Source organism: Oryctolagus cuniculus, chromosome 11 (assembly GCF_964237555.1).
Source record: "Oryctolagus cuniculus chromosome 11, mOryCun1.1, whole genome shotgun sequence".
Taxonomy (NCBI): Eukaryota; Metazoa; Chordata; class Mammalia; order Lagomorpha; family Leporidae; genus Oryctolagus; species Oryctolagus cuniculus.
In genome coordinates this window covers 110267202-110280293 of record NC_091442.1, presented here as the reverse complement: position 1 = coordinate 110280293, position 13092 = coordinate 110267202, and the positions used below count along the sequence as shown (strand labels likewise).

At 49.9% G+C, this 13092-nt stretch overlaps 1 protein-coding gene across 1 annotated transcript; it reads right to left on the bottom strand.

The window, feature by feature from the left end:
* Positions 1-3484: 3484 nt before the first annotated feature.
* Positions 3485-6412, bottom strand: ASCL4 (achaete-scute family bHLH transcription factor 4). Its single transcript, XM_008257101.4, has one exon. The coding sequence runs from the start codon at positions 5332-5334 to the stop codon at positions 4729-4731; it is 606 nt and encodes a 201-aa protein (XP_008255323.3). The 5' UTR covers positions 5335-6412; the 3' UTR covers positions 3485-4728.
* Between the last annotated feature and the right edge of the window lie 6680 nt (positions 6413-13092).

Below are 13092 nucleotides of genomic sequence, written 5' to 3'. Positions count from 1 at the left end.
CCTGCCACCCGCATGGGAGACTCAGATGGACTTCCAGGCTCCTGGCTTTGGTTGGCCAGCCCTAGCTGTTGCAGGCAATTGGGAAGTGGACCAACAGATGGAAAATCAACCTCTCTCTGTCTGTCTGTCACTGTCTTTCAAATAAATAAATACTTAAAAAAAAAAAAAAAGCCCACTCGTCTGAATAGCTTCCAAGGAAAAGGACTGGTTTGGCCATTCTCAGCAACCATACCGCCTCAGGATAGCCGGCTTGAGCTTCATGCTCTGTGCTTACTCTTGGGAGGGGGAGTGGTGTGGGACCCCCTCCTTAGCACCACCACCAGGTCTGTGTACATGGAGAGCGGACTCCATCAGTGCGGTGGGCACACTGCCTGTCCATCTTCCTTTGCCGAGTGGGAGTTCCTTCCTGATCTCATCTTTTCTATTGTCTCTGTGGGATCAACTCTGAGAGTAGTGGTTTCCCTGTAAGGTTTTTATGGAAATCTGCATCTTGGCCATCCCACCACACATGGCAGATTGGACAAAAGCTTGCTTTAAAAGAATAAGAAAATCAAGCATTGTCAACAGCGACTACAACTAAGAAAAGAAAAAGAGTAGGAGCCGGTGTTGTGATGTAGCCGGTGTCACCTGCAGTGCCGACATCCTTAAGGGTGCAGGTTCGAGTCCCAGCTGCTATACTTCTGATCCAGTTCTCTTCTAATGCACCTGGGAAAGCAGCAGAAGATGGCCCAAGTCCTTGGGCCCCTGCACCCACGTGGGAGACCGGAAGAAGCTCCTGGCTTCAGCCTGTCCTAGCTCTGGCCGTTGCGGCCATCTGGGGACCGAACCAGCAGATGGAAGACCTCTCTCTCTCTCTCTCTCTCTCTCTCTCTAATTGTAACTCTTTCAAATAAATAAATAAATCATTGCAAAAAGGAAGAAAAAAGAAAAAGAGTAGGCGGCAACCCCAGGGCTGGATCATTGCAATGGGAAAAAAGAAAGCCACTGTGCCGTGTGGCAGGAAGCAGGCATGCCTTGTGTTTGCCCAGCTGAGAACAGTGCACCTGTCGGCCGTGTGCCATGTTGGAGCTGGAGGAGGCACAAAATCGTGCAGTGCAAGCATCGCATGTCCTAGCATAGAGAACTGAGACTGCAGAGGCTGGGGACTTGCCCAGGATCCCAGCTCAGTGAGTGGCCAAACCGGATCCAGTCCTAGGACCAGGGCACACACCTTGTCCCACCTGCTACAGCCCCTGCTTCGCTCTCAGGGATGGGCTGTCACAGCATTCACTCATGGCTGTGAGCCACAGGGAGTATTCTAGAAGTAAAAACGTGCAGTCACGGGATGTGGGCTGAATGGACAAGAAACCAGGGGGGATCTTGGAGGACGTGTAACCTCTTCTTTCATGCAGGCTTCCCTTCTACAGAACGCCTCTCACGCTGCAGAACTCACTGGCAATGTATGCTACTCTTTTTGAAAGTCAAGTCGAGCCGGCGCCGTGGCTCAATAGGCTAATCCTCCACCTTGCGGCGCCGGCACACCGGGTTCTAGTCCCGGTTGGGGCGCCGGATTCTGTCCCGGTTGCCCCTCTTCCAGGCCAGCTCTCTGCTATGGCCAGGGAGTGCAGTGGAGGATGGCCCAGGTGCTTGGGCCCTGCACCCCATGGGAGACCAGGAAAAGCACCTGGCTCCTGGCTCCTGCCAGGATCAGCGCGGTGCGCCGGCTGCAGCGGCGGCCATTGGAGGGTGAACCAACGGCAAAAGGAAGACCTTTCTCTCTGTCTCTCTCTCTCTCACTGTCCACTCTGCCTGTCAAAAAAAAAAAAAAAAAAAAAAAAAAAAAAAAAAAAAAAAAAAAGTCAAGTCGTTCTGTGGTTAATGAAGTGATCCTTCACAGGAAAATGGAAAAGCGAAAGCAAACTTTTTTTTTGAGAGAGAGAGAGAGCTCCCATCCCTTGGTTCATTCCCCCACATGCCTGTACGGTTGGGCTTGGGCTGGCGCCAGAACCAGGAGCTCAGAATTCATCCACATCTCCCACATGGGTGGCAGAAACTGAACTACTTGAGTCGTCTCTGCGTCCTCCCAAGGCCTGCGTTAGCGAGAGGCTGGAATCAGGAGGCAGCGCTGGGACCGGAGCGGAGGTACGCCAGCACAGAACACAGGCATCCTGAGCGGTGCCTTCACCGGGTCACATGTTGGTCAGACAGTTCAGAGGTATCATTCCCAGACCTGCGCTCCTCCTGGAAGCCATCTGCATGGTTCCAGAAAGTGGCCTGGTTTTTTTTTTTTTTTCTCTCTAAAAAGATTAAATGATTCAGATGGGATTTTATTTTCTTTTTCCAAATCATTGCCTTATTCGCAGAAGGGCTTCAAATAAAACCACAAGAAGATTCCCAGCAACTTGGTTGATGAGATGCTCCCTAGCTCAGCCAGGAAGGTAACTGGGGTTTTCTCATTTTGCCCCCTAATTGGTAAACAGACCTCACTTAGGCTGGCATCGCCGCACCCCCCACTGGGAAATCAATCTTCCTGAAGACCAAGCTGGATGCATTGCAGAACTGCGTGAAGATTTAATTGGCTATGGACCAGACACAGAAAGAGCTGTTCCATCTTGCTAGTTCTACCCAAAAGGCCCTCGTTCTTAAGCAAAAAAGGAAAGCCTGGTCATGAATCATTGCCCAGCGTTTACCTGTGCAGCCTGAAACAATGGAATCCCATTATAAGTCATCATTATAAATATTAGTAATTACATGTTTAACATGGATACGGCATTCCACTGGTTGAGTCACGTCCCCTGGAACCCTACCATAGAAGGCAAAATCCTAAGAGTGTGACTACTCTGCCCCTCTTCTGAAACACTGAAGACACCACACCAACTCCACTTAGAGGTCATTACCACACCACAGAACCAAGAAACAGCCCTCTTCCCGAATAATGAGAATACCGCCCATGCAGCAGATGACCAAGGTCCTTCTACACTTAGGCAGAACACCACACGCTGGGAAGGAAACTGAGTGGCAGGGAGGTTAAGTTGTGCTTGCTCAGTTCCCCAGGCCGCGAATGACACAGATCAAGAGGAGCACGGAGAGAGAGGGAGAGAGAGATCTGGGGCTTGGGGGTCCGATGCATGGAAGGCGGGTCCTAGTTCCAGGCATGTAACCTCTTTGAGCTTTGTTTATTAGTCTCTCTGTTCTTACCATAAAATGTGTAATAGTCACTCTGCAAATTTATGAGGATTAAGTAGGACAAAATGTAAAAGGCACACAACAAAGTTCCTGGCATGTTCACTGAATAGCTTCCCCAGTGGGTGCACCTGTAAAAAGTTAGTTCTCCTCGTCTATTTCCAGTCCTCTCCCCAACCCCCACTCCTCTCACCAAAGCTGAAAACAAAGAGCAAGAGGAGGTTCATATTTACGTATCAACAAGGCATTTCACTTAGCTACAGAATTCTTAATTGCTTCTCAGAGGGAGAAAGCACCAAAGGGTTTTTTAAGACTGGTAACAGGGGCAGACCTTGTGGTGCACTGCTTTGAATACCCACATCCCATATGGGAGCTGGTTTGAGACCCAGCTGCTCCAGTCCCCATCCAGTTCCTTGCTAATGCGCCTGGGAGGCAGCCGATGACGGCTCAAGTGCTTGGCCCCTGTCACTCGTGTGGGAGAGCCAGATGGAGTTCTGGACTCCTGGCTTTGGCCGGGCCCAGCCCTGGCTGCTGCAGCCATTTGTGGAGTAACCCAGCAGATAAAAGATCTCTCTCACTCTGCCTTTCAAGTAGATGAAAATGAATACATAAATTAACAAAAACAACAAAACTGGCAATAGCCACAGTTGGCTAGATAATTTCAATAATACCCTCATGATGATAAAAAAAAAAAAAAGTTTGAGAATGTACCAATCCCAATCCATCCTCCATGTCCCACATCCCTTCCAACAGCTGGTTCAATCATCAGTTTTACTAAATCAGCTAGATTTAGTAAAGTCACCGTGTCACTTTAAGAAAAGGTTGCACGGAGTGAGAACTTCAAAGGAGAATGCGAAGAAAAGGAAAATTTTTGAAGTTTTCATACAATTCTGAGTCCTCCCCCAAAGAGATCATTAACAACCCAGATATTTTATTAGCCACCAAATGCTATATAGAGTTTCCAGTGGGCGCTTGTTGGTACAAAGGCATCTATCTCGTGCAGAGGTCTTCTTGGCCATTCACATGTTCACGTGGCCCAAGGCATGAGCTGGAGTCCAGGGGCACGCGCTGGCCACATGCTCTCACGTGCCAGCCAAGCGTCCCCGTTCCCCAAAGCAAGGCAAGGAAAAGTCCACAACTCCCAAAGGAAGCCATGCAGAGTGTTCCTCTCATCCTAAGCAATTTTTATTTTCTTGGTGGCTAGGTCTTTTTCTGGTTAAGGTTTAATATCTCTGTAAATAATTTATCCACAAAACTGAAACATTCCAGTTGTTTTGCACAATCGTGTTCAGAATGAGGTGTTCAAGATCTGGGACAGTTTGCATTTCAGAAGAACAGGAAAAGAATTTCCTTAATAAGCACCTTGAAATTGCCAAGTACTAACCCATTGGGGGAAAGTCCCCAAAATGTCAAAATACCCTCCCTCCCCTCCCCGCCCCGAAGCACGCGTGGCTTTTCCTTAAGATGTAGGCCTGGCGCAGCAACCAGATTCAAAAGGCGCACACGGTGGGAGCGAGCCTTACAAGGAGACCGCACGCTGGGTCCGCGCCGGGGCGCCGGGGCCGGCTAGCTGCCCGCCTCCTCGGGCTCGCTGCTGGGCGACGGCGCCGACGAGGCCTTGGACTCGCCGTCGCTGTTGCACTCGGCCCTGCGCTGCGGGGCGGCTGCCGCCGCAGCCTCCTGGCCCGGGGCGTGGCGCGCCAGCTGCTCCTGCAGGTGCTTGATGTAGCCGATGGCGGCGCGCAGCGTCTCCACCTTGCTGAGGCGCCTGTCGGCCAGCTCGCGGGGCAGGTGGTCCCGCAGGCGCGCGTAGCCCTCGTTCACGCAGCGCACCCGCAGCCGCTCGCGCTCGTTGCGTTTCCGCAGGAAGGCGGGCTCCAAGGCGCAGTCCAGCGGTGGGGGCGGCGACGGCCGCCTGGGCGCGCAGTCCCCATGCGCCCGCTCCCAGCACGCGGCGTCCAGGCGCCAGGAGACTCCCAAGTGGTCTCTTAGAGGCAGGCGGGGCAGGGTCCCTGGCGTGCCCAGTGGCACAGCGCGCAGGGGGTACGGCAGGGTCAGCAGTGCGGCCGGTGTACGGGTCTCCATCATTCCCCGACACGCACACAGATCACCCGCAAGCGCGTAATCTCTCCAGAGAGGACAGCGAGGCTCAAATCGGAGACGCTGGTCCATCCAGACCGTCTGTCTGTGGCGAGGAAGCTAGGTTCCCGGGCAGGCTTCGAGGGCGCTTCGCATGATTCCCCAAGTTCAAGGCACTCCTTGATTTTTTTTTTTTTTTTTTTAAAGATTCAGAGCGGAGGTGGGAGGTAGGGATGGAGGATCTCCCTAATCCACACTTCCAACCCCGGCTTCCCTCTGATCTTCTTATTTCAAAAGAAAGGGGTCTCTCTCTGGGTTCCTTACCTGGATATGCGAGCGCAAACTAAACCCAGAGTCATCTTCCCAAAGCCACCACAGCTGCTCCGCGCCCGCAATCCACCGCCCTGGACCCTGGAGCAGAGCGCCGGCGAGCTTCAGGAGTGGAGAAGAGCTCCTCCCAGGAACCCACAGGTGGCCGAGCCGCACGTCTCCCGGGAGATCAGGACGTGAGTGCCGACTGCGGTTCCAGGGCTGAGGATGTGTTTGCAAACTTCCACTCGCGCTTTCATTCCTGGGCGGAGCAGGGAAGAGCGCATCAAAGCGCAGGCTGCTCTCTTGCGGTCGAAAGATGTGTCGAGTCCAGGAAGAGCGCGAAACCAAACCTTTTCAAACCCTACTGACAACTGAGAGGAGAGAGAGAGAGAGAGAGAGAGAGAGAGAGAGAGAGAGGAGGAAATATAGATGCACTTTAGCCACAAGTACAAGGGTCGTCGCATTCTGTCCCAGCTTGGGTTTAACGCAGGGCGCTTTGCGTACTTATTGCTACTTTTGAAAAGGACATCAAAAGACAGCACGGTGACAGACTCAGCCAGGCAGTCATTTCTCGCAGTGCTTACTGTAAACACAGCTCAAACGCTGCTTCCCGACTCCTCCTAATCCCACCCAGGGTGTAAGGACACAGACTTTCCTTCGCACAGAGTATTTTTCCATCGTCTTCTTCTTGGTCGAATAAAAGGTATAATCTATTTTTCTCGCGGTGGGGGTGCAGGAAAGCAACATGTGAAAGGTGGAGAGCCCCCGCTCCAAGGAGAAGGGATGACGGCTTTGAAGACTGGGCTTTTCAACACACAACCAAAACCCGAATCATTAATCCATCCGTGTCGGTAAAGGGCTTTGAAGATCAAAGGGTCATTAAACATCCAACTGTACCGGTTAATGTCAAAGAATGTGTTATCACTCTGAAAATCGGATTTCCTCTTCTGCACACCAGCACATGAAAGGCATCTCTCCACTTTAAAAGTCCCACTTAAAAACCAGAGAAGACACCCCCTCCCCCGTGATCAGATCTCCTGCCTGCTCCTCGGGAGCTAAGGGGTCGCCCTGACATGGTTTTTTTTTTTTTGACAAGTCCTGTGTTTCCCTGTTTACTCTAAGTGATCTGCCTGCAGCAACGGGGAAAACATTTCCATCAAGGCAAACGAAACAGAAATAATTATTCCTTTCAGGCCCAAGTCACATTTTTAAAAGGTGTAGCTCCCGACGAAGGTCATCCCAGCAAAGAAGCTGGGATGTCATCAGGATTTCTCCATAAAAACCGGGATGTCGCTTTCCTGTTAGGAGAAAACCCCCCCGGAGGCGCAGGGAGGGCGACGGACCTCACGGTGCTCTCTGGGGCCCTGGGAAGGTTTTGACCTTAGGAACGAACGAGAGGAGGGTAGTGAGGTGTTCTCAGCAAAGAGGAGCTGTATTTGCATCCCGGCATATATGTGTAGAGCAAAGAGCAGGTGGGAGGGGAGCATTGGCAACCAGTTTTCATTCTCTTAAAGAGATTGCTGACATCCAGGGTAGGATTTGAAGGATGGTGAATTGCTGGAAGCTTTTGGGATTGCAACTATTAAGATTCATACGGTATACATACATACATACATACATACATGTATATCACATGCCCTTTAATCTAATCTTCCCCCACAAATTTTGTCCTATGAAAACAAATGCACCAGTAGAGACTTATATGTGCACTACTATTGATTGTAGCATCGGTAGTGATGAAAAACGGTAGTAGCCTGAATGTTCATGGAGAGGGTTAATCTTTGGAGGTTAATCTTTGGAGAACACGATGCTATTGTTAAGAACAAGGAGTAAGATCTGTTGGTATTGCAGAGTTATCCATAATGAGAAAACAGAGTTATGTCTGCAGCAGGAGCAGAAAGCAAACACGTCGACATGCCGGGTAGGCACACACTTTCTGTGTGTTTGTGAGCACACAGAGACAGAAGTGAAAAGTCAGACACTGAGCCCCGTTGCCTAAAAAATGGTGGCACTGTGGATGCAAGGGGAGTTGGCTTTGCTTTGTGGATCACTTCACTGTTTCTTACAAACAACACCTATTGCTGTTTTTCCATCTGCGTTAGGTGAAATGTAATTTAAAATAATAAGGAAGAAAATGTAGTGTAGGAAACTCCAAGGACTCCCTGATCTGACCAGTGGAGTTATTGTTAGAATGTAAAGGTCTTGGAGCAGATTGGCTCCACACATAGCCTATCTCTGAAGGAAAAATATATTGGCAAGCCTTTTCTTTTTCCTCCAATGCCACAATAAAAAATGGCCAGAGCTTGACCCTGCAGTGTTCCTCTTGTAGGGTCCGAGCAGGGTGTGCATGATGTCACTGCGTGGTCACAGGGCTTCCGATGGCTTTTGGAAAGCACGGATGCCCTGGAAGGAAGTGGCTTTCCCAGGGAGCGCAGCGTGACATGACTCGAGTGATGTGCCTGGTGGAGAGGAGGAGCTGCTAGGGCTGCCACAGAAGAGATGGAAAGAGCAGGTGCCGAGTCCCGGTCGCTCTCCACTTCTTTCCGACTCCAGTGAGTGTTTTCCCCAACGTGCAGGCGTTTCATCCGTCTGGCCGGCCCACGTTGCAGATGCGCGAAACCGCCCAGGGCGCTTGGGGCTCCCTGTGCGCTCCTATCTGGATCTGCTTATGTAAGAAACAGGGATCACTAACCCGCGGGCTCCACAGATCTCACCTTATCTCTAAGGAGGAGGGAAAACTCGCACTTCTCCAACTCAGGCCGCTCAGCACCTGCTTGAGACAGGACAGGCGAAGAGACGGAAGTCTACTCTCAGTGACGTGATGGCGCGTTACAGCTTTGGGTTTCCTTGGCTCAGGGCGCAAACCTTTCTGGTTCCAAATCTGCAATTTGCATCCATGACCACAAGAGGGAGCAGGGATCCGTGTATTCTGACTTCCTGCGAGACCTAAGATTTCTCATAGCTGTAGTTAACTAAATCTCACCCTGATCATCTAAGGGGACTCTGTTCAATGATAGCTCAGGAATGAACTCTTTGTATCATCACGTGCAGCATGCGTCAGATACAACTAAACAGCTAGATTCAGAAGACGAGCATGGGCATGGGCCACAGCCGGCATCAGGTTCACTTGGAAGGAAAATATTTGGAAAATATGGAATTAAAAGATAAGTTGATTTTGGTGCAAGTGGTTTTTTTGAAATCCATGCATACAAAAAGCCTTCCAAAAGTTCACGAAGAGGGGCCGGTGCTGTGGCACAGTGGGATAACGCCCTGGCCTGCAGCGCCGGCATCCTATATGGGCACCGGCTCGTGTCCTGGCTGCTTCACAGCAAAAGATGGCCCAAGTGCTTGGGCCCCTGCACCTGTGTGGGAAACCCCGAAAAGGCTTCTGGCTCCTGACTTCAGATGGGCCCAGCCCTGGCAGTTGTGGCCATGTGGGGAGTGAACCAGTGGATAGAACACCTTTGTCTCTGTCTCTCTGTCTCTCTCTGTGTCTGTAACTCTACCTCTCAAATAAATACATAAATCTTTACACAAATAAAGAGTCTTCCTTCCCAGGGAAGGCCAAAGCACGCTTCTCCATCAGGAATTTATACATAAGCCAGTCCAGATTCGATTTACAAATCAGATAATTACATTAATATAAGTGATGCTGTTTAATGACATGGTGATATTTGACCTCTATCAGGTTTCCAGGGAAACAGCAGAAAGTTAGCTAAAGGTCCAACTGTCGGGTAGGACAAAAAAGTTTCACTAATCCTTCATCTATAGCGGTACATTCTCTTTTAGTTTTATATTTGTCTATTTTCACTTTATCTGAGAGGCCAAGAGACAGAGAAATAGAAAGAAATCATCTATCTGCTCTGTTCTCTCCCCGAAATGCCTGCAACCACCAGAGCTGGGACAGGTCAAAGTCAAGAGACCAGAACTCAATACAGGTCTCCTGCATGGGTGTCAGGGACCCGGGTACTTGAGCCGTCAAATGCTTCCTAGGGTGTGCACTAACAGGAAGCTGGATCGGAAGTGCGGGAGCCAGGACTCCCGTGAGGCATTCCAATATGGCATGAGGGTGCCCCAGGCAGCATCGTCACTGCTGCACCAAATGCCCACCCACATCTCTTTTAAAGATATTATAAGGTGGGGCCGGCTCTGTGGCGTAGCAGGTGAAGCTGCCGCCTGCAGTGCCAGTATCCCATATGGATGCTGGTTCGAGTCCTGGCTACTCCACTTCCAATCCAGCTCTCTGCTGTGGCCTGGGAAAGCAGTAGAAGATGGCCCAAGTCCTTGGGCCTCTGCACCCACATGGGAGACCCAGAAGAAGCTCCTGGCTCCTGGCTTCAGATCAGCCCAGCTCCGGCTGTTGTGGCCAACTGGGGAGTGAACCACCAGATGAAAGACCTCTCTCTCTCTCTGGCTCTGCCTCTCTGTAACTCTGCCTTTCAAATAAATAAATAAATAAATATTTTTTCTAAGCTACTATAAGGCAATTTTTTTATTATTTATTTGAAAGACAGAGTTACAGAGAGAGGTAGAGACAGAGAAACAGGTCTTCCATCCACTGGTTCACTCCCCAGATGGCCGCAATGGCTGGAGCTGTGCTGATCCGAAGCCAGGAGTCAGGAGCTTCTTCTGGGTCTCCCATGTGGGTGCAGGGGCCCAAGGACTTGGGCCATCTTCTACTGCTTTCCCAGGCCACAGCAGAGAGCTGGATTGGAAGAGGAGCAGCCAGGCCTCCAACTGGCACCCATATGGGATGCCTGCGCTGCAGGTGGCAGCTTTACCCGCTACGCCACAGTGCCAGCCTCAGTCGTCGATTTTTATGAAACACAAGCAGTCAGGTAACCTCTGCCATGGCTGAGACCATCTCTATCCCCCCGGAGGTTCCCTTACGGCCCTAGGTAGGCGACCTCATCCCCTTACTCGTCCCCGGAGCCTGACCACCACTTATCTGCTTTCTATTACTGTAGTTCTCTCTTTCCTAGAATTGCGTAAAATTGGCCTCCTGTGATATGCAGTCCTTCGTATCTGCTGGTTTGCACTCAGCGTCACGATGCGTTTGCGCTCCATCCGTGTGTCAGTCGCTCACTCTTTGATGCTGAGCAGAATTCCACAGTACAGGTGCCTTGTAATTGTTATTCCTTTTCCGGCTGATGGACATTGGGGTTGTTTCTGGTTTGGGGCTATTACAAATAAAGCTGCCATGAGCATTTGTGTACAAATATTTTCCTACAACCTGTGTCTTTATTTCTCTTGAGTTAATACCCAGGAATGTAATTACTGACTTATATGGTATAAGAAATTTGCCATGTTGTTTCATTTTTTTAAAGACTGAATTTATTCTATTTTATTTTTCAAAAAGAGTGACAGGGAAAGAGGGAGAGATGGAGAAAGGGCACGAGAGCTGGCCGGGCCAGGCTGAAGCTAGGAGCCAGGAACCCCATGTGGGTCCTCCCACGTGAGTGAGCAGGGACCCAGCGCTCCAGCCGTCATCTGCTGCTTTTCCGGGAGTTTTAACAGGGGGCTGGCTCGGAAGCAGAGCGGCTGGGACTGGAACCAGCACTTCATCATGGGACGTGGGTGCCCCAAGGGGCACAGATGCTGCAAAATACCTGTCCCTGCCAAGGTGTTTTCTAAAGTGACCCCAGCAGTTTGCATTGTCACCAGCAGAGAGTGAGGATCCCAGTTGCTCCACAACAACACTGACACTTGCTGTAGTTAGTCTTTTTTATTATTATTATTATTTATTTATTTTGAAATTCAGTTACGGAGTGGGAGCAAAAGAGAACAAGAGAGCAAGAGAGAGAGAGAGAGAGAGAGAGAGAGAGAGAGAGAGTTCGTTCTTCCATCCACTGGTTCACTCCCCAGATGGCTACATTGGCTGGCACTGGGCCAGGCCAAAGCCAGGAGCCAGAGGCCACGGGCTTCATTTGGGTCTCCCACATGGGTGCAGGGGCAGGTCCAAGCACTTGGGCCATCTTCTACTGCTTTCCCAGGCAATTAAACAGGGAGCTGGATTGGAAGTGGAGCAGCTGGGACCCCTACAGGCACCCACTTGAGATGTGGGCACCACAGGCAGAAGCTTACCCTAGTGCGCCACAGCACCTGCCCCTATAATTGGTCTTTTTAGCTTTAGTCATTTTAGTAGCTGTGTTAGCTCACTGTGTTTTTATTTTATTTATCTGAAAAACAGAGCAAGAGAGACAGAGACTGACATTTCCCATCCACTGGCCCACTCCCCAAATGCGTGCAGGTCGGGGATTGTGCGGTAACCAGCCACACAGGTGGCAGGAACCGAACAGCTTGGGCCATCAAGACTGCCTCCCAGGGTGTGCATCAGCAGGGAGCCGAGGTCAGAAGTCAGAGGGGTACTGAGCCCAACCACTCCAGTGTGGGCTGTGGGTATCTTAATTGGCATCTTAAATGCTAGGCTGAACGCCCACACCCTTCGTTGTGTTGTGATTTGCATTTTCTCAGTGGCTAATGGTGTCGCACATCTCTGTGCTTAATTGCTACCCACATATCTTCTGTGCTGAAGTGGGTGTTTAAATACTTTCGTCCCATTTTAAAAATTTGATTACCGTTTATACCCCTGGCCTCTATTTCTGCTGAACTATGGAATTTTTACTAGTGGAACTCTTTAGTTAGTTAGTTTAGTTAGAACTATGTACTTAGTGGTACATTAAGCCTGTGAGTCTAATCTGAGTACAAATGTTATCTCAGAAAGAAATTAAAACAAAAACAAGAAAAGAGTGCCTGTGCGTATCAGTTTTGCTACACATATAGTTTTTTTTTGGTCAGACTTTGTTCTAAATCTTTGTCAGATTTTTAAGAATGAGATACTACTGTGGCTTTAATGATTTGTGATTATTTTAAAATTTACTGTATGTTGGTGAAACAAACATCTTTTCATTTGATTGTTTATAGCCCTCGCCTATATTTCTGCTGAACTATAGTGTTTGTACCTTTTTTTTTTTTAAAGTTTTATTTATTTAAAAGGCAGATTACAGAGAGAGAGAGAGAGAGAGAGAGAGAGAGAGATCTTCCATCAGAAGGCAGGAGCTTTTTCCAGGTCTCCCACATGGCCGCAGGGGCCCAAGCACTTGGGCCATCTTCCACTTCCTTCCTAGGCACGTTAGCAGGGAGTTGGATCAGAAGTGGAGCAGCTGGGACTTGAACCCATATGGGATGCTGGGGTCGCAGATGACAGCTTTACCTGCTGCGCCACAGCGCCAGCCCCAGTCTTTTTACTTTTTATTTGCTGGACTCTTTATTTACTGGAGAATTAAGTCTTTGACTGTAATGTAAATTAGAAATAAGTTATCTCGGGTTTAAACTACTGCCTGTAGTGCCAGCATCCCATATGGGTGCCAGTTCTAGTCCTGGCTGCTCCACTTCTGGTCCAGCTCTCTGCTGTGGCCTGGGAAAGCAGTAGAGGATGGCTCAAGTCCTTTTGGGCCCCTCCCCTTGAGCGGGAGACTCCGAAGAAGCTCCTGGCTCCTGGCTTTGGATTGGTCCAGCTCTGGCCATTGAGGCCATCTG